Source organism: Rhyacophila brunnea, unplaced genomic scaffold, assembly GCF_057557595.1.
Source record: "Rhyacophila brunnea isolate RB1 unplaced genomic scaffold, BYU_Rbru_1.0 scaffold_3, whole genome shotgun sequence".
NCBI lineage: Eukaryota > Metazoa > Arthropoda > Insecta > Trichoptera > Rhyacophilidae > Rhyacophila > Rhyacophila brunnea.
This window is the reverse complement of record NW_028232965.1, coordinates 15,879,335-15,902,262: the sequence shown is the minus strand read 5'-3', so window position 1 is coordinate 15,902,262 and position 22,928 is coordinate 15,879,335. Positions and strand designations below refer to the sequence as shown.

The 22,928-nt window shown below is 32.7% G+C and overlaps 2 protein-coding genes across 2 annotated transcripts in view; one reads left to right on the top strand and one right to left on the bottom strand.

The window, feature by feature from the left end:
* The first annotated feature begins 212 nt into the window (after nucleotides 1–212).
* LOC147067957 (protein-lysine N-methyltransferase SMYD4-like) lies at nucleotides 213–12,978 on the top strand. Its single transcript, XM_085952555.1, has 5 exons — nucleotides 213–253; nucleotides 3,052–3,836; nucleotides 4,104–4,278; nucleotides 5,055–5,280; nucleotides 12,874–12,978. Exons 1-5 carry the CDS (start codon nucleotides 213–215, stop codon nucleotides 12,976–12,978), a joined length of 1,332 nt encoding a protein of 443 aa, XP_085808681.1.
* A 198-nt stretch (nucleotides 12,979–13,176) lies between these two features.
* The window catches only part of LOC147067956 (protein 5NUC-like), a 42,919-nt gene continuing 33,167 nt past the window's right edge, over nucleotides 13,177–22,928 (bottom strand). Inside the window, exons 2-4 of the mRNA XM_085953053.1 lie at nucleotides 20,503–20,775; nucleotides 18,401–18,554; nucleotides 13,177–15,893 (exon numbers count right to left, since the gene is read on the bottom strand). Coding sequence (XP_085809179.1) covers nucleotides 14,469–15,893; nucleotides 18,401–18,554; nucleotides 20,503–20,735 — 1,812 coding nt within the window. The 5' untranslated portion in view covers nucleotides 20,736–20,775 and the 3' untranslated portion in view covers nucleotides 13,177–14,468. The remainder of the gene's footprint in view (nucleotides 15,894–18,400; nucleotides 18,555–20,502; nucleotides 20,776–22,928) is intronic.

Here is a 22,928-nt window from a genome sequence, read left to right as displayed (position 1 = left end):
AAAGATTTAAAATGGAATTTTTGAATTTGCCGCTAAGCATTTTTGGTCGGAAGAGGTACTTAACTAAAAAAAGCATTGAAATTTCTCAAATTCAGTTATTTTTTTTGCTGAGAAACAAAAATCTGATACATTTTCAACAGAATATGACAACGCGTACTATATTTCCCCCCCAAATACTATAATTTTGGAGGCTCTGTACTATAATTGTAAAGATGGCAACACTGGCCGAAAGTCTGATTGGAAAGTCCCGCCAGTCTGAATCCTGTCAAAAGTTTTGGTTTTTCCAATCATGAAAAAATACGGCAAGTGGTAACATAATTAAAATAATTATGTCCTTCGATATCTAGATGAACGGCCTGTTCCGCATATCCGTGTTTAAGTTTACATATTAATATTATCTATGTATCCATGTGAGAATGGCATATCGTCGTGGTAAATGCAATAGGTCGTATGTCAAAAAATCTCAATTTTGTTTTATTGCACCATAGTGACCAGCTCAGTCATCTACACTACCTCCAATAGGTCTTATGTCGTTAGACCAATAAGAAGTCGACTATCCCAACTCTTGCAAAAAGACGAACCGACACGTCATTGATATTGGTCAAGCCAAACAGTCGTATGTCAGAGCTCATCATAATGATAGTAATGTTTTTGTTTGTTTTTATTCCTCGTTCTTGACTTTATACTAAAGAATTCGTCAAATAATACGCTGTAAGTAATTTACCAATCAGTATTTTTTTTTAAATTTACTTTATAATTACATTATTGTTGTTAGTTTTAGTAAAATTTTCAAGATTCTTTCTACAGATAATCTAACATTACTTTTTGTCTCATTTATTTATTGCCAAAGTAGGTAATTATTTGTTCACCAATCACGATTGACAGTTTTAATAAGACACTGTTTATTTAGTTAATAATTATTTAGAAAGCTATCAAAATGATTAATGGAAGTCGTGGGCGGTACTTGGTGTCTTTAGCAGTCAGCAACATTACTTCACCAGATAATAATGGTAAGAATAAATAAGATTATATCGCCACAAAACAATAAGATGTGGAATGGAGATGAGATTTTGCTGAGATGCATTAAAGATTATCAAATTTGAAAATCATTATTTTCTTTAGGACCTCAAATAACCTGTGGAGTAGTAGGAACCACTGACGATATGGCGTTACAAGTTGAACCTGGGAATGCAGTGGAACTTGAACTCTTGGTCTTAGAGCATCCATTTGAAGTCACTTTTCAAAATATTGGTTGAGAAATAGAACTCGATTTCGCTGAGGTTAATAATACTTTGACTGTCGAAACTCCAATTTTAGAACAAGCATCAACAGCATTCATCAAAAGCAACAACAACATTGTATCAACACAATCAGCCCCGAGAGAAAATATAGATTGTGATATGCCGATGACTGAATATCTAAGTGGCCCTGAACATTCACTATCTGACATCAGTAGTGACTCTGAAGCTCTGTATCAACCTGAATCAAATCAATCAAGCTAATCAGAAGACTTACAGGAGTTTGCTATGCAGTCTGACACCTATAGTGACGAACCTACTGAGCAAGTCGATTAAAGGAAACGAAAAGGGCAAAGCAATGATTGTAAAGAGTGGAAAAGGCAAAAAAAACTCACAATTGCGATTGCTAGGCAAGTCTTATGCAGGCAAGTATAGACAGACGTCTAAAAAAGAATCTAAGACCATAGGTCCATGTTGTGGTGGGCATAGTGACATGCTCAAATGGGTAGGCCAAAAACAGCCTTTATGTGTGATACAATCAGTGATGGAACAAAGCAGCTTGCTATTCACAAATTTTTGGAAGATAACAAAATAAAACTACCTACAAATTACTTTTCTAAAAAAATATTCTTTTAAAACTGTTCTTTTTTCTTTTAAGTATGTATTTACCTGGTCTATTTTTATGCAAATACTTAATTAATTTATGATATTTTCAAATAAATCTTTTTTAAAAATATTGTATGTTTTGAATATTAACTTTTAATCTTTTCTTTTAAACATTGAAATTGTTTCTACACAAGTGCCTAATTAAACACAGATTTTTAAACAGATCTCCAATTTATAATTTAAAAGATTTTTTTATTAGTCTAAGCTTACTTTTTAAACGTTTATGTACACGTTTATAATAATATGTCTATATTAATATAATAATATATTATGTTTCATTCTAAATACCTAATTTTAGTATTTTCAATTTAGGTATGTTTACATAAAAATTGGACTTATGTCAACAAAGGTGGCCAACTTTGACGAGCAAATAGTCATATGTCAACCTAACTTTCTAAATATTCATCTTACGTCAAAATGATGATAACAGTCTTAACAGGGAACAAATTCAACTAAGTAAATAAATTTGTGAAAAAAATCAGTGCAATGGGGTTAAGATGGGATAGTTTTTTGTCTCTCCTGAAAAGTTTGGTATCTTTGACATACGACCCATTGCATTTACCACGACGATATGTGTTGGCACTCTGATCGAATAATTCGTCCAACGACCGAGGAATTTATAAATCAGTAATATTTGTACCTAAGTTGTACCGCCAAAGTATTGGTAAGTAATAGTTTTATTTTTTTTTTCAAATTATGAAATTAAAACTATTTTTAACATCCATTCACATCTACCTATTCCTATTTCGGTACCTTGTTATACATTTTGCACCCCAAGTTGATATGAAATAAATTTCCGAGTATGTAGGTACTTATTTACATTTTGCTGATGGTCAAATTTTACTTTTTTTTAGGTTAAAACCGTAATAATCGATAATAACCATATTATCATGACACATAACCTCAAAATGGATGATATTTTGTATAACATTGACAAACTCTATGATCATGTTATGAAATTTGTTATTGAAAATGGACAAGGTTTTAAATTTTCCCAAAATCTCGTGAATCTTGATTCTGAAGCTCAGAAAGTTGAGATTGTCTATAAGTTGTTGAAAGATAATAATTTCTTTGCTAAAAAGAAAGAAATCCATAAGTCTGCGGAAAAGTCAACTTCATTTCGAAATATTGGCAATGATTATTTCAGGAAAAGAAATAATAACAGTGCTCTAAAAAGCTACAACCAAGCCGTTTGCCATGCTCCAAATCTATCAAGAGAACTATCATTAGCGTTCGCTAATAGATCAGCTGTGAATTACATATTTAAGGATTATAAAGAATGCCTAAGTGATATAGAAAATGCACTGACTGTGGGCTATGATAATAATTTAAAACCTAAACTTTTAAAACGCAAAGCCATGTGTGAGGAGGCCATTGCAGTCCTAGATGAAAGGGACAATATAGAAATGCAATGTCAACGGCAGTTCCGACTATCCAGAGAGCCGAATCCTTTGATTCCTTGTGCGGCGAATAACATCAAGATAGTTTACAGTGAAGAAATGGGTCGAAGCATTGTTGCTACAGCTGATATAAAAGCAGGAGAAGTTGTAGTTACAGAACAGCCATACTGTAATGTTTTATTAGAGCCGTTTTACATGACAAACTGTTATGAATGTTTCAAAAATAGTGACGCATTACTTCCGTGTGAACATTGTTGTATAGTCATGTTCTGCAGTGAGGAATGTCGGAAGATGTGTTGGGAAAGATTTCATAAAATTGAATGTCCTATAATGCCTCTCCTCATGACCATGGAATTTAGTGACTTGGAATTGCTGGCTATTCGAACAGTGATACAGGCGAAATGCAGTATGTCTTGGGATACATTAATTACGACTATCAATGCGGCAGAATCAGAAATGAATCCCCTGTACAGAGGGTTTTCAAAGAAAATCGATTCTGATGGAAATGAGACACTGTCTTTTGATTCTCTAAGTTATACTCCAATCCATACTCTTGCCACAAATATTGAAAAGCTATCAATAAGTGATTTCTTCCCGAGGAGTGTTACTGCCGCTGTGTTCTTACATTTTCTCATTGAATATACCGACTTTTTTTCTGACTGTGCAGACAATAGTCGTGATGATGTCAATAATGTTATGGTCGATAGAAACAAATGTATCAAACTTACCGGGGGTCTTTTGTTACACCATAATAATACCAGTATTACAAATATGCACTCAATAAATTCTGTTATGGAAGACGCAGAGAACAGGTTTGATAAAGATGTAATTTGGGGCGGAGGCGCTTATGCATTTTTAAGTCTTTTCAATCATTCTTGTAATCAAAATGTTGCAAGATTTTGTAACGGCACAAGTATATCACTTGTTGCCCTAAGACTGATTAAAAAGGGTGAACAGCTATTTGATAATTATGGGTAAGTTGCAAAAAATCTCTTATTCGCATCCGAGTTGCTTAAATCCTTTTGTGGCGCACTCCAGCCATCTCAGTTTTGGCTGTCCAGATCTTCTGTTCCTCTCAAGGGGATGCGCATATAATCCGCCTCGCTGATAACTCCTGCTGGCATTATATGCACGTGGCCGATTCAGCGCCGTCTGTATTTTTATATACGACAATGTTTTCACCCCTCATAAGGTGTCTATAACTCCTCATTGTAGCTCAACCTCCAAAAGCCATTTTATTTAACAGCCACAAATACATGCATTACTAATAATTAATTTAAATATCATTCAAAAGTTTTCTTATCTATAAAATATCTTTATCGTCCATGATTGTATTTTTTATTGCAAGGATAAATTTATTTTTCAATAGGATCAAATCAAGATAACTTCCACCCAGTGTTGCCATATTTTTCTATGCTGATTATAGTACAAAGACGTAAAAATTATAATATTTCTGAAAAATATGTAGTACAGGAACATTTTTCATCTTGAATCCTTTAAAATTATAGTATTTTGGTATATTTGGCGTAAAATTATAGTATTTTACATTTTTTGCGAAATCAAAATTATAGTATTGTACTATAATTATAGTGCTGTTGGCATCACTGCTTCCACCCTATAAGTACGTACCTACTTGAAATAGTGGTAAGAAAATGTTAACTTTTTTTACCATGTGTCCCACTACCTAACGGACAGATATGTCTGGAAATCTTGAAACAGATTTATTTTAATAATTGATTATTATTTTCAGATTTATTCATTTAACCCGTTCACTGGAAGAACGTCAGGTGTTCTTACACTTTCAATACAGATTTAAATGCGTGTGTGAAGCTTGCGTCTACAACTGGCCCAAATATGATGATTTACCCCGTGCTCACATCACTGACAAAGTGAAGGCGACGTACATAGCGAACACATGCTTCGATGATTTGCGCAATAGACTGTTTATGGGAAACAGAAGTCTTGCTCTTTCTACAGTAAACCAATTATACCCACACATTACAGTTCTTCAGGAATATGCTCCAAATTTGGAATTGGCGCGATATCAAGAAATCGTTAAGCAGTGCTGGGTACTCTTTGGTAATATTGTAAAAATGAGAAAATCGACTTGAAATAACATTTTACTGTAGTTCGATTACATTTTTCTCAAATTTATTTATGCCAAAACTGTTCGAGGTGCTTAAAGTCCTCGTTTGATTATTCTTGACAATCTTTGTTTTAAAAGTAGCTAACTAACTAATTAGATATATTGTTCTCTTTCATTAATTATTTAGTAATAATGACAGAAACTGCCAGGCACAACTACACTTACTTATTACTTAACAGGCAGGACTTATATATATTTCAATTATCTATTAGAATATTAATAGATAATTAAAATTAACTATTTTTTTTATTCAAACGAATAATTCACAAGATTTAAGAATATATCATTGTGATTATTGAACATTATATAATTTAGAAAAACACTTTCTGAGAGAGTATATTATAACCAATAGAAAAAATCTTTTTTGAAAAAAGAAAGCCACCCGGCCGGGAATCGAACCCTGCATCTCCTATGGGTAAACGCCCCAACCGACGCATTTTATTCAATATGCTACGGTGTGACATACTAATAGCGACAAATTTAAACTATTGGTTATTTGAATACCTACTCATTAGCGTTCTTCGAAATCAAGCTACTTTGGCAATCGGTTTTTGTTTCTTAAATCAAAGTAGGTAACTATTTTACTATTACTATAGATTACTAACCGACGTCGTGGAATTTCTCCAATATTTTTTAGAAGTAACTACTTGCACTTGCTAATAATTTATATTTAACTATTTTTTTTATTCAAACGAATAATTCACAAGATTTAAGAATATATCATTCTGATTATTGAACATTATATAATTTAGAAAAACACTTTCTGAGAGAGTATATTATAATAGTTTAAATTTGTCGCTATTAGTATGTCACACCGTAGTATGTATATAATGTATGTATATAGTTTTTCTAAATTATATAAAGTCAGATAATTAAAAAATGCGAATAGCAACATCAAATTACTTAAAATACATTCCAATTAATTATTAGAAAACCATCTTAAAAGCTTGGATGTCACTGAATTTGCAATCCACCTTTGGAGTTTACCAGGGTTGATACTGACTGAGCGCTTGATTCTCATTTCAATGTTTCAATCAGAGCCATATTGTTTATACGACATGACACCCATTATGGATTAATCTATTGTCAAAATAAAATAAACCCTGTATTTGTATACCTGCAACACATAATATCACAATTGTGATGAGTAATTTAATCTATTTGAACTCAAGGTAAATTTTTGATAAACAATATAAGTCAATAAATCGTAACAGATATTAAAAAAAAACTAATTTAATGTTCGAAAGACTGGCATCCATAATGTAGATATTATATACCAGGGGTGTCAACTAATTTTTATTTAACATGTACTTTGGAGAAGAAAATCCTCCACGATCTGCTTTTTCTCAAATTAAGGACATACATATATATTATATAAGTATAGTATATTAATAATAGGTATATATTTAAACCAAAAAAGAATCTTTCTAAGAAAATTAAATAAAGCGAACATAGAAAAAATTTAGGTACTGTTCGGTTATCAGGAATACAGCGGAAAACACATTTTGAAAATACCTGATATACTGGATTATTTGTTAGTTTGGGTTAGTTTAGGTTAGGTTAGGTTTGGTTAGGTCAACCTCACAAATAATCCAGTGTATCGTGTAATTTCAAAATGTGTTTTACGCTGTATTCCTGATAACCGAACAGTACCAAAATTTATTTACCTAACTGTAGTTATTTTATTTTGAATAGCTACATAAATTTTATTTTGAGCTTCTATTGAGATGCTACAGAGCTTGAAATACTTATCCTAAATTGCAAGGTGTCTATAATTTTTGTATAATTCGGGGTGTAATTACTCAAACCATTTCTCAAACATGATTCTAAATGTTTGTCCGTTAAAGTTATTCTGTACTTCGATTTTATAATTTTCATTTGCGAAAAGGCTGATTCGCACAAGTATGTCGAACCAAAACATGCACAAAAATTTTCAGCACATTTTAATAGATTTGAATACAGTATAACCCAGTGTTGCCATATTTTTCTATGCTGATTATAGTACAAAGGCGTAAAAATTATAGTATTTATGAAAAACATATAGTACAGGAACAATTTTTGTCTTGAATCCTTTAAAATTATAGTATTTTGGTATATTTGGCGTAAAATTATAGTATTTTACATTTTTCGCGAAATCAAAATTATAGTATTGTACTATATTTATAGTACGGTTGGCATCACTGGTATAACCCCTATTTTACATTTTTTAAGGGACTGGAAAAAAAGACCTAATTGGAGGGAAAATGTAGAAGGGGGGAAAAAAAGAACATTTAAATTTTATGTTTCTAAAAAAATCATGTATATTAGTTTGTTGCATTTTTGTTTTTTTATTATGTAATTATCTTTCAAGACTATATTATAAACATTTAAAAGTGTCATCTTGAATATCAGCAAAGCTTGTAAAGTAGGTTGTTAAACCCTCGGTGAACCTCATTGCTTCTTCTTTTGTTGGAATATCAACCTCTTCTTCATCAGACAGTTCTTCAGAAGCGCGCGTAACTCGCATATTTTGAATACTTCCGACGTAAATCGCGGGAAAGAAAAATGTAAATGCGGGTATTAAATGTACTGAAATACATCGGGACTGAAAAAATTACGCGCAATTGCCAGGAAAACGTGAATTCCGGGCACGTAAAAATGAGGTTATACTGTATTAAACTTATCTGCTGGTAAATATTTCCAAAATTTATCTTCCAAAGTTCTTGCTTTAATGTAAATATCATTTTGCAGCGTAATTATTTCCTCTTCAAGCTTCAACATATCCATATTATGAAAAAGTTGATAATAGATAAAAAATTTGGATAATAGAAATATTTATAATAAATGTAATCCCATTATACTTCCAAATTATGAATAAATAAATTAAATATTTTTGGCGATCAACCAAAAATCATGTCGCAATCGACTGGTAGATCGCGATTGACCTTATTGGCACTCCTGATATTATACGGTAAAATGGTAAAAATAACCATACATTTGAACAGAAAATGTAAATATTAAAAACAGGTAATTAGGAATGAAGATGAGATAGTTCCTCTTTGGTTTAAAACCTCAATTAACACATCACAAAATTATTAATATTGTTTCCACCTATTTGCTGAGTTACTATTGAAATCGAAATGTATCGTAAACTGCCATAGGTAAAAAAATATTTGAAATGGCAGCTCATAGAGTTTACTGAGTTTAAAAGTAGGTAACCTCTAATTTTAATACTATTTTGTTATAAAAAAAAAACTCGTGGAGAAATACTATGCGAAAATGTATTAAGGCCATGCATTAGTTGAGGCACGGTCTAAAAAGATCGTTGCTAGGCGATGTGCGGATTGCGGGTCGCGGGTGAAAATGACGCCTGTCAAACGAAATATTATTTCTCATATAAATCCAACATACGTCCATTTTATGTTCTGTTTATTATTCTATTAGTATCAATAATAATATATTCATTGACATGTTTGCTTTTTAAAGTAAATGGGTAAAGTTTTTAGTCATCTTTACACGATTTTAGAATTAATTGGCCCGTCGCCATCACGCAGCAAAGTGACGTGCGTCCGACTCCACGTTCTCTCAATGAATGCGAAGCAAGTACAAATTTTCGTCGCGCGTACAGTTGAACATTATTTGGCGTTTCACTGATGCGTCACCTTAACAACAAAAAATGTGGAAGTCTCAAATAATCTACTTTATTTTATGATTTTAGAATATCGATATAATTTGTTTACTATCATAACAACCCTATACAGGAATACAAAAGCAATGTTATAATATTGCAAGCATATCCAATGCATGGATTTTGGGGCAATCGCATCATAATTGAGTTCTGAAAATGTAATGTATTCAGAGGCATAAAAATTTGATTTGGTTGATCGTTTGAAGGAAAGGTATTAATCATTTTTATTTTTGTTTCCTTAACCAGTTAAAAATCTTTATCAAAGTAACCATGAGGAAGCCTGTGTGACCTTGTCATACCACTTGATTTGTATTTGAACACTCATGGCCCGCCATGGAAGTGACAGAAAAAGATGTCAATAGGCGTGTACTGACTGAGTGAGCAGCCTCGGGCATTTGCTTCGCGAAAAACGCTGCGTGAGACAGCTCGCAGCAAAATTAACGTCATGCGAGGCAGCCGCGCGCAGAACCTTTGAGCATCGATAAACCGACAACGATTGACTGAGCATTTTGCTGCCCGAGGCTCCTCGCTCAGTCAATACGCACTTATTCGTCTCACTTTATGCTGAGGTGTAAAGTTCCCTTACTGTCGTGCAATACTTCTGCTCTTCATACAGTACGGAGTGCTCAAAAGAAGATATAAACTTATTATTTTCATGATGAACTGGATATTGAGTATTTTTTTGTGATGGTGAAAGACAAATTTAGTGTTGTTGCTTAATTTGTTACACCTCAGTGTCAGCCAAATATACATACATTTATGTTCGAGTTGAAGTATGATAATGGGAGAGTCAAGTGGTAGATCACTGCCAGTTTTTTGATACAGGATTGTACTGATCACAGTCGATTTGAAGTTGGACATGCCTGTAATATTGTATATTATTATAGAAACCAGAGAAATCAGTTTTTGTTGAGCCAAGAGAGAATGAGTAATAAATCTTTAGCTTGAAATAGGTACATCTATTTAAAAAAAAGGCAGTTTAATTATAATAATTAGTCCACATTTAAATTTCAAATTAAGTCATGCTGATTTTTATTATTTTTACCATGTTCGATTATAAGATCATATCGAGGGTATACTAACAGAACGCATTAACTCAGTTATTGCTGTTTTTCTGTTTTAAATGCCAAAATGTATACAATTTTACGCTCTACGTCCTGGTAAAACGCACAAAGGCATAGGATATAATGGTGAGAACATAGAAACATTATTAAATCATATTGTTATTTTTTTATTCTGATAGAAAGCATGAAAATGACCTAATGCGTTCTGCATATTTTTATAAAAAATACAGGACTCGTAACATATCGTATATTGTGTTTGCCATAAAGGTTAGTCTTTATAATGTAGAAAAAATGTTTTTAAAACATAAAAAAATCTACGTGGGAGAACGCTTTAAAAAAAAATTAAAGTCCTTTTTGCGATTATCTCAGAACTTGTTTTAATGACTTAATGCTTTTTGTCAGTATACCCTCGATATATGCGCCTCCCCAGAGTTGTTATAATGCCTACATTTTTCTTTATGGAATTCCTGAAGGTTACATGTAAATTGTACGTAAAACATTTCACCGTAGCACAGTTTGCCGTGAGCTTTCTTATCGGAAAGAGATGACCGTGTACTATACGGTCTCCAATTTTATTAGATTCAATATTAACATTAATTTAATTTTCATAGCTGATTTTGGCAAAATTCATGAAATCAAGAATGAAAACCTAACCCAACTTAAGCTAACAAATAATCCAGTATATTGGCTATTTTCAAAATTTGTTTGCTTCTGGCTTTCTGTAAACCGTCAAGAACTGTGTTTTATTTATACATGAATTGTATGTCAGTACTATACAACCCAAAGAGGTTGGACGGGCATATATTTCTGATACGACAACTGCATACTAGTAATGAAGAAATGGATAGATTGGCCCCATTGTTAATTAAAAAGGACCTGGGTGGAAACAAATGCTATATGAGTTCAAGAAAGGTGTAGTGCCAAGAAGTTGGTGCTGTTTGACTGTATAAGTATTAAGTTATTTATATGTAGTTGAAGATCTGTCTTCCTCAATTATTAATGATTTATTTGCAGTTTTTACTGTATCTTCGAGTTTATAATGTTAATATAATGTAGGTCTAAGCATTTGTATTACATATTTTCATACTTTCATATTATATTATGTATAAGTGCTTCTTTATTTTGTGAAATAAATTTTCTTTTCATTCTCCTTTTTGTGTTTTTTTGTTGCCCACCAACAATTTTATTATTACACTATGTTATATGTTTTTTATGGTTATTTCAAAACTCAAATCAACATGTTCACTTGTTTTTTTTTTTTTTAATGTTAATGGGTTTATAAATGATATATTTTTGTGCTCTTAAATTTGTAAATGTGAATAATTTTCTTGCAATAAATACAATTTTGCAATATTCTGTGTTAATGACATCTTTTAGTATACCTAAATGTGAAATACCATAATTTGTATTAATCTTTGACAGCTGTAAAAAAATGACAGTAGGTAGGTACCTGTCACGCTGAATATAAATTGATTAATGAAACTGAAATTAAAATGAAACATTAAAGATAAATCATTATTTTTTTTTTGTATGCAAAAAACAGTTTGAAAAACTGGATTTAATGATTTGGATAAATGTCAGTATGTGTGATACTTTAAAATTTGTTTATTAGACAGCATAATGAGGTATCTCGTCTCTGGCAGTGGTCCGGTTAAAAGGTTACTGATTTTTTTTACCTATTGCCAAAAATAAGATCATTTTATGATTGGCCTGAATTGATCCGCTGCTGGATAAATTCCTCCCCATAAGTCCTTCCACTCCTTTCAGTCCTTAGTTTTTCGTTGTCATACATTTCTGCCGAACCTAATGTGTTTATTGTTCCAGTGCAATGAAAATGCTACGCCCTTTGTGGGCTCCTGTCTCTGACGCAATGCTACAAAACTATGGTAAATTGACATTAAATATTTAATCTTCTTCCAGATAGATCACTGAAGCATATTCCAGTTTGATGTAAGTGTCATTTTTGTTCAACAAAATATAAATCTATAATCCTGAATTTGAATGAACCAGTGTTACCATGGTTACTAAAATTTCATTAGATTTACTGTTATTTATATAAGAAAAGACTACTTTTCACATGGTTTTATCGTAGATTTGCGACAATGTCCGATCCTAATAAGATCATATGGGCCTCCACAGAGTGTAGGTTTGTATTAACAGGATTTGTTTGTACGAGAAATGGAAGTCAGCTACTTGCTCAACCTATTAGGTCTTATACACAAATTGAAAAACAATACGTTTACTTGCCCGACCCAGGATTTGAACCTAGGGCGTACGGCGCTATAGGCAGACGCTTAAGCCGCGTGGCCATTGAAGGCGATCATAGATACTCGTGGGTTTCTAACAATGTGCACAGTTTAGAGGCTACTTTACAATTGTCACAAGGTAGAATACTTAGTTGATTTTCATACATTGTATAGTGTTCAGAGGTGTTTTTTTTTGTCCTCGTTTTCATATGTTTATTCTCAATATGTATAGACTATACAGAATAGTTTTCATCAACGTCTTTGTTAAAATCATTGATTGCAAATATTTCACAACATTGCTAGGTATTCACATTTGATTTTGCTAGTACGGAACAATATGTAGCTGAATACCTGTCATAATAAGTATTCTGTAGAAAACCAGAAATTGAGGAGGTGAGGTAATCCTGAATAATAAATTCTTGTTTTTGTGCCATATCCATTATCAGATGTTGGCGATGATTTTAGCCATCTTTTCCCCGTCTGTCACTCTTGAAACCAGTCTGAGATTCTTACCGGAAATATTCCCTTACATGATAAGATGCTGGAGTTGATATCTTTCGGGATGCGTCATGATGTTTCCAAAGGATGACAGTGTTTTAGTTTTTACTTTGATTATTTCCTTTGGAATAAAAAATACACACCATAATATTAATAGTTATAGCTATTTTAATGTTATTCACTGATAATACATTACAATCATTCATTCATTTTAAAAGTGGGATTAATAACGCATACATAAAATAAAATCATTAACATTTTTTTATTTCTGATAGGGACGACATAACAGAATGTAATGGTAATAATTTTATGTGCAAAAGAGAAAGGAGACATACCGATTAGTCATTTAGTTTAAAATCATTACTTTTCAGGAGAGCCAAAAGAAGATTGATTTATAGACAACTGTGTATGGGGAGTTCACATTTCTATGTGGATTTTAGTAATTCAGAGACGTTAATTTGACTCATCCATTTTGTCATAATATTTAACTCATTCTCAATTTTTTAAACTTAACTCTTTTTCTTTTACACAAAGAATTATTACATATTGTTAACATCCGAAGGCACTTACAAGGTAGGTATAATATTATGTTTTATGTAATTTTAGGATTTACCATTGCAATTTAATTTGTACAGAATCTACAATACCATGACATCTAGCTAAAATATATACAATGTTTTCCTGCCCTCAGAATTTCAAACACGTTATAATAATAATATATTGTACAACATGTGTGTCATTGAAATAAGATTCACCAGCATTCTTGTTACAACCAACTGCTTTGATAAATCAGCTATATGATGAAGGCGGATCGTAACTCTTTTACAGAGATTCTTGAATATCTGTTGATCTATCACTCTTATCAGGATCATATCGCACAGTCTATGAAAAAAATATCAAACATTAACATTCAATACAAAGCCTTAAACATTCAAGGCTTTTACATATATCAAAAATAAAATGAACTCATTATTTTATTGTTTATAATTATTATTGAAACAAAATCCTCCGCCAAATATTTAATTCAACATGAGAGAAAATATTACAATAAATATTTTTGTAATAATATGTAAAATGTACGCTTAACTATTTACAAAATATTTTAATAAATTACTACTATATTCTAATAATTGTGCAAGCTCCATTATTTCTTATATTATTAAGTATGTTAATTTTTGATAAATAAAATAATTAGATCTGCATTAAATCAAGTGAAGTTTTTGCCATAACAACATAATTAAAGTTTTATCTTCACCTCTATTTGTTATCTATTCTATTAATCGGCGTACTCGCACTTATTTTAAGTAAGTGTATTTTTGTCTGTTTTACAAATTAATAGCTGGTATATATCTGGTAATAAGTATCATTATTTGGTTCATGAATGTAGTGTCAAATTATAAATCGTGTATTAGGTGGTGTTTTAAAAGTTATTTTTTTTCGTTGACTGATTGCATGATAATTTTTATGAAAATGTATTCAAAACACGATGTATCATATAGTATTCATATTTATAATTATTTTTGTATCTATCACTTAAATATTATTAATTTGTAAATAATCGTGAGCTATAACTTGCTATAAGTGATACTGTTAAATATGATAATAGACTAAACACTGTTCTCACGGATGCACCATTTTCTTGAACACTTCCATACAGTTTTATTCTTCCGTCTACCTCAGGATATATTGGAGATTTCTGTGTTATGTATTGTGATAAGCTATCTACGTCATTGATGTTTAAAATAGTCTTTGAAGTTACGTTATCTCTCAACATTAAATATCCATCTCCGCCCCCCAGTAAAAACTGCGGTATTAACACGTTATAGTGTTGAGCTTCATCTATCTTATAATATTTTGGAATGTTGCAAGCACCGCATCTGGCAAATGCTTGTACCACCCTTGATCCTTGTGGCTTTGATATATTATATTCTACTCGAATTCCAGAAAATTGTAAAAACGCACCCGGAATGTTAACAGGGTCATAGTTGTAAACTGACCATTCGAGAGTATTCATCAATATTTTGCCAGTAATATTGACAGTCGTGATGGCATTATCGAAAGGTAACACAGTCAGTATATCTCCGCGCGTTACGTTACCGTCGACCTTCCCGGAATCAATGGATGCCCTTATACCACCGCTTTGCATTAAAGCTATGGGTGCATTTGTCCAACCGTCAGTTCCAGCATAATCTAGAGCTTGCGTATAAACGAGGCCATCTGTGATCAGATTGCCTAAATTGCATTCCGCCACTCGGCATGAAAAACCGTCTCCATCGAGTAAAACTTTTGTTCTTCCGACAACGTGACGTGTCATTCCTATCACACCGGGGCGATATCCTTCCAACGCTTTCAGAACATCGTCATCTTGAGATATTGAATTATCTAGCAATATCGGTTCACCCGTATAAGAGATCAGTTCTCCATTTTTGTCAAATTTCAATAGCAATTTCCCTAAATACTTGGTGTATGCATATGCTTGAACAACTATCACTTTTTTCCCTGACTCTTGCGTGACGACTGTAGGATAAGGTCCTTGTTTTTTTTCACTATCCGGTTCTGTGCCATTCCATAGAAATGTATTCGTGTGACCTCCGACAACGAGATCTATCCCTTCGACTTCTCTGGCAATCCTTCTATCGGTATCGTAACCGGAATGCCCCAATGCAATTATAATCTTAACATTCTTCTTTTGAAGTTCAGCGACTTCTCGTTTAATGGCCGTTACTTCATCTTCATACTCAACGTGATTCGGCGATACTAAATATTTAGTTTCTGGTGTTAGGTAACCAATTATTCCAATCTGAGTTCCATTTTTGTTAAGAATTGTTGAATTTTTAAGATTTTGTTCATTTGATAGATCCGGTTCATTTTTGACATCAATATTTGCAGCTAGTACAGGACATTTCAAGTTTTTAATGAAAGGCGAAAGGCCTCCCACTCCTTCGTCTAATTCATGATTTCCAAGAGACTAAAATTGAAAAAAAAAACAAAATCTTATATTAATTTATTTATGTACATACTCTAATGATATTCTAATGCATGGTAATCTCCTATTAACATTTAAATATGGGGAAAAAGTATCGAATGATCCGATATTCATAGTGCTCAATATGTTGGATTGCAATAATTATAATTCCGTCTTGTGGAAATATTTAATATTGCGTTCCGGTTCATCGGGTCTATTCTATACATAAGGCTGCTTTCAGTCTGCTACGGCAGCTAAATAGGGTTGGAAAGTATCGAATTATTAACACTTTTGTGACAATTACAATAATTTAGTTATAATTGTTACAATAAGTACTATGTTTTAACAGCACCTCTTGGCTGTGATAAATTTTAGACCTAGATAGACAGTTTTGACAGTTCAGACAGTTAACTTATTGTAATATTGTTACAATAAGTGTTAAATTATTCGATACTTTCCTACCCTATTTAGCTGCCGTAGCGAACCGAAAGCAGGCTTGTGTATAGAATAGACCCGCATGAATCATTAAAAGGCAATTAAATTCATTTTACATAGGCACTTATTTTTAAAGTTTAATACAAAGCTTATGATAAAAAATAATAATTATGACGTCTCTCGTAAACCACATTTTTCACCTGTGGCGCTGACAACATTTAAATGCTATAAGTTTAAAGAGTGTTTTTTTGTATTTGACCATCTGAGCTAGGTAAATATATTCATACAAAAATAATCTAGCACACTTATTTGTATATAATATACTTGGATAAATATATAAATATTTTCATAAAATTATCGAGCGCTCTGGTTACTAAAATTTTATGTTTCGAATGCTGGATATTGACAAAAAAGTATCAACATTGATATTGTATTGAATGCAAAGTATCGATCGCTGAGTTCATTACGCCCTATATGTATATAGTTAATATCTTGAGTGCGCAAAGACTCAGACAAATTGATCATATTACTAGATCAAATGGATCTAGAGCTCTCTATAAGATCTATGAGTGAACCCCAATGAGCACTTGGTGCCTGAGCCGCCTATAAAGGAAATGGGCGGAAAAGGTCAAGCGGAATGTATGTAGAGTGTGAATGGCTGAAGAGAGATAGAGCTCGGGCCAGAGCTGTTCGGAGGACAGGTTGTCCAGAAGCAGGTAAGTAAGTAATCATAACTTATGTACCTTTTCTATGCCTTACAATATTATTATGGCACTATCTGACAGGCCGCAGATTTTTAACGACACACGTTGAATGTAGAGCGAAGCTCTTACTAAAATCACTGTAATACCGATAATTTGTGGCTTAGTATTTCATAATAATTATTGAAACAGATGTCTGTGTGTTTATTTTTTTAGATTATGCAAATCAATCGACAGTGGCTAGTAATTTGAGTTTAAAGTCGGATGAGATAACTTGCGAAATTTGTATGCACGGCTTGTCGATCACGGCCTCATAGAGCAAGAATATGAAGGCATAGAACCGGTTATATATCTTGGTTTCAACAAAATAATTAGGTACCAAATCAAATTACTCTTTAACTCATTTGACACGGCTGCCGTGGCCCCGTTAAGCGGCCGATCGATCCAATTAGCATGTTATTTAAATGCGGTAATTAAAAATTAATTAAAAGGTACGCAGCGATTGTGTTAACCAATGCGCCTTTATATAATCGTTGATTCAACAATGTTATTGTTATTTTTGAGAAGGTAATTCATGTGATATATAATATAACAATGGCGAAGGGTGGAGGCTGTTAAGATCTGACATAAATCTTGCACACTTTTTCAGTCATACTTAGTTGTTTTTGTGGAATTAAGAATATATATTACAGATGGTGATAGGTAGTGTTTTAGAATTCATTAAGCCCTGCCATAATCGTTATTAAAAAAATCTTCTATCTATAAAATATCTAAAATTATGTATGGTTTAATGGCATTATTTTGGATATTTTATAGATAAACGAATATTTTTTGACTATTATCTACGGCTTGGATTAGGTAGGGTTTAATTGAATTTTAAAAACCAACAGATATTATCTACACATTGTAGTATTTAGTTCAATGAAAACAAAAATGTTTGACTGACAAAGATTTATGTCGGATTTTAACAGCCTACCTCCACCCTTAGCCACTGTAATATAGGTACATATTTGTTTCCTGGAAACAGTCTAGTATGTGATCAAAGTTTTTAGATAATTGTATCCAAAGATTTTAGCCTCACTAAACCAAACCATAAAATAACAATAGCAGTATTTGACAGAGATAAAGATAATTTTGCTACAACAAAAAATGAGCCAGAAAACCAAACTGACCGAAGAGTTGATTAATATTCTAAAATCTAGATTATAGAATGTCTTGTCCTACAGGCAATTATTTATTATTCTGTTTCAACTTTTATATCTACTTCTCTACTCTTTTTTAAATCTCCGCTATATTGGATGGATTTAAAACATGATAAATACAGTGCCTCATAATCGTCACCAAATAATACCATGTGTGATATTTAATACATACCACTGCATCTGGTAGGAGCAAGTTTATGAAGTCGGCAGCAATTTTCCATTTGTATACTGCAAACCAAACAGTTCCGGTATATGTATCGCCAGCATTTAAATATAAAACGGGGGGGCCTTCACCTTTCGCTGCCTTATTTCGTGCATCTCTTATCCTGAAAACATTAACAAAAATAGTTCGTTAAAATCTCTATAGGTACATACTTAAATTATGGGATATTTACATATAGGAGAGATGTGTTATTCAATCATGACATCGGCTTTGCATTTAAACAATAATTTATTATCTTAATTTAAGTTAACTATTTGGTCAAGTTTATAAATTAATAGCCTACACCATAATGAAATTTATGAATAATACCTAAATAATTTTCTTATCAAGCACAATATGGCCCGCGGTAAGCTGCATTTTTGAGGCCGTACTTCATAATTCAAAACTGAGAAATAAAATATAAAATGCTGTAGTAGGTAGTTTTTATTCAATAAGGTTATTATGGCATATGAAAATGCAGAGACTGCGCTGGATCGGCCATGCGCTTTGAATTGCCAGAGGAATTATGGAAAAAGGATCATAATATACGTGTCCTCTCAGAACAAGAAAAAACCTACACGGTTAAGGTAAAGCCTTTACTGAGCCTATTTTAAAGAGGCGCCTAGCGGAAAACACGAAGCTTGCAATTTGAGTGTTTTTTTTATAATTCACAATTTCAACTGAATTAATTAATAAATATGTATCTGAAAACATTAAAAAGAAAAATTGAAAACTTTGACATATTAATGTCATTGACGTCCCCCAATGACATTAATATGGACGAAGGATCTAGAAAATAAAATGACACTCACTTTGTGTCGGGTCTGCCGGATGGCGAAATTCATATTTTAATGTCGGTATCCTACGCTCAAATGAACATTCTGCTTGCAAACGGTCTGGCGACACCGCTGGGTCTGCCCATACAAAATTTCTGACTGTCAGGTTTCGACTCCACCGTTATTATTGTGTTACAAAATGCCAATGTGCCTAGTTAAAAATTGTAAAAAAAATCTACTAAACACTCCAAGAAAGATGGGATATCACTTTTCATGTGTTAGTATTATTTATTATTTATAAAATGCCATTTTAAGATAATGTTTATTCAATGCAATTGAATGACAGAAACCATTGTACAGTCGCCTGTGATGCGCTGGGCTCACTTGCGTCTAATCTCCGAGAAGTCGTAAGTAACCGAGAATTTGTTTCTAACGCAATGAGTCATGACACTAATACGCCATTACAATAAAGGTTATATTACCATAAATTCTCGAAGCTTGTATCGCATAATGGAAATGGATACGTCATATGGTCACGTGACATCTACCTATACATCTGTGAATGACTTTCATGCACAATTTCTCGTGCGCAAACAAAATTCACATTAAATTTTATAAAATTTTTATTAAATTGTAGGTTTATCTTTGACTTAAAATTAAAAAACAAAATCTTTTTAATGTTTTCAGATATATATTTTATTAATTAATACAGTTGAAATTGTAAATTATCAAAAAAATGTCTCAAATTGCAAGCTTCGTATTTTTCCACTAGGTGCCTCTTTACAATAGTAGGTGCTTACCTTGATTACTAGGGAACGTCAGGGATTTCTTCAAATTTTAGCCTTAACCTTGCACATTTATTTAATAAACTATTTTTTTATTCAATGATTAAATGATTCAAACCACAAAAGCCAGTAATCAAAGTAAATAAAGTAAAACGCTTCAGTTGCATGACGCTTAGTTTAATTTCGTCATAATTAAGTACGAAGTAGCTATATTGGAAAGTACATTGACAAGAATTTGATAAAAAGTCCTGTCCGGCATCGCATTTTTTCTAATATGTGTCCTTAGGTTTTTATGTGTAAGTATGCATAATGTTAATTGTTTTTAAAATTCATTTTGTTTCTATAAATGTATTTTTCATGTAAATATTCTATTCTCACTACAATGTCATGTACCTAAGTGTATTTATATTATATTTTGTAAGTTTTTTTTAAATTGTAAAATCTAGTCATGGCATAAGCTGGAATGTCATGTATTTTTTTGGTGCGTGTAAATAAATAAAAAATCTTATACCTGTTGGCAACTCGGGCGAATCCACCATAGCACATTCCGGCTGCCTTGTCGGCCGGGTTGCAAGTTGAAGATAGTTGAGAAGTCTGCTCGAAGCGGGCGTGCATGTCATTGTTGTGCAGGATCAACAATTCAAAAGGTGGCGGTTCATCTCCTGCGTTGATGACGGCAGCCATATTGCTTGGCAATTTTGCACATATTGAGAGAAATACCAGTGCAATCGCCACAGTCTTCATTTTGAAGTCGAATAGTCAAACTTATTTTCAAACGTCCGCTCTGAAAATTATAAAAAGATAAATTTAATAATTAAATCACCAATTCTCTCATACACCACTATGTTCCATAAAACTGTGTATCACAATTTCACCTTTAGACGGAGCAAACCATCTACAGTGTGGGAGTATTTAAAAAAAAATATAAGATCTAGGTTTTAGGTGAACTGATGTGCTACTGTGTACTGGTGACATCTATCGACTGAATAATATATTAAGCAAACATTAGGCCCCAGATAGTTGCACCAATTTATGAGTACCATGGGTCTTCCAGTGGTCGCAGGCCTTGCGTGTCGTAGAATCTTAAGAGGAGTGGAACCAGCCCGGTAATAAGGCTGTTCGATAGCTAAATCATCCGGGTCATGAACCTCAGTCATAAGGGCCTGATGAAGAATAATATGAAATAATATTCCATTTACCTAAATAATTTGTATTTTTTCCGTTTCAAGAGGGGGGGATCCGGACCAGTAACCCCTCCCTGTGCACGTACCTGCGTGTAGGTACTGTGTATTTACATTATTACTATTCGTCGACTATTTTCTGCGGGGTGAACAGAGAGGTGACAGAAAATAATGTTGAACTAATTTCTTTTATTTTGTTAACTGTCAATTCATGGTGGAACTGCATTGTATTGTTTGATTTAATAAAACGCAAATTTTTTTAATGTTGAACTAGTTGACTTTTGACCGCATCTAGCAATATAATATCAAAGTCTATATTATTACCAACATAGCGTTTTAACATTCCAATTTCATTTCTCACGTAGATTATTGAAAACATGTACCGTATCGATTTCGAATGTTAGATAAATATTTATTTTTTCCGATATAGAACTTGGTTTGATCGTTTATTTATACACTTGTGTTGATTTCTAGATCCTAAGTTTGGTTGGTTTAATCGTTTAATCAGAATCTCTCGATTCTACTTAACCTAACATACATTAGATGTGTGAAGTGAATCATAATATTTTTATAACATCACCTATATTATATGTTGATGGAACATAAACGATATCTGAACTCAAGCATCATTCTACTCGAACAAAAATTGCCTCTGCCTTGCTTTCTGATAAATAGGGTTTGGCAAGATGTTTACGGGTTCGATTCACCATGAAGTCACAATAGCTGCATATATGATTTACATAGTGACATCCCGTGGGGGTAGGCAGGCCATGCGTTGCTTATGGGCAGCAAAATATAATGAGCAGGAAATGAAGGAACGACTATGATCATTACAACTCCTGGAAGCATTGGCGGTTTTCCATGAAGCGGACGATGTGGTCGTTTCGTTAAAAAGTACGGATATCTTAGTTTGAAAACATCCGAAAGGGGTCTCCATACTCGTCAGAACCTCAGATCTCCATGTATAAACATCGCTGTTTGAAAGTCGGTTTCGTGGAAATGCTCTATTCCTTAGTAGATTATGACGTGTACGCAGTGTATCTCATTTTTTCAAGAATTTTATTGCATTTGTTATTTAGTATAAGATTATAACATAATATGTAACCTAACCTAACCTAACAATTTTGAATAAATTTTGAGACTAAAAATGAAAAGGAACGACGTCCTAAGTCTGCCTAAGGCTGGCACTTTCCCTAGGGACGTCGCGGTTGGCACAAATGCCTGTGATTGTTACACTAGGTACTGTAATAATTGGTACCCTTGTGGTCTATTGCAGTGTTAATAGTAAAAGTAAATAACATGTGAAGAGAATAGCGGAAAAGACATGTTGTCACTAAATTTGCGAAATGGCAGCCCCATCTTGAGTAGTTTTTTAGTAGTAGCTATCTATAGTAAGCTGTGGAATAGAGATTTGAATGCCACCTAGTGGTAAATTTTGTGTACTTCAAAATCTCACAACACTTGAACACTATGGAGAAAAAAGCTTCAGTCATATAATTAAGCTGATATTCCAGTTTAATATTTTGACACATGCTCAAAAGGGTGATTGTCGACGCTTGCTTACCAGTGACTGAACCCTAATTCAAGAGACTAACATTGTCATTCTAATTAAGATTACCATTATTTTGCATTATACTACGTAATGCTACTTAAATAAACAAATAATTCGCAAAAATCTTTGGTACTGTTCGGTTATCAGGAATACAGCGAAAAACACATTTTGAAAATACCCGATACACTGGATTATTTGTTAGTT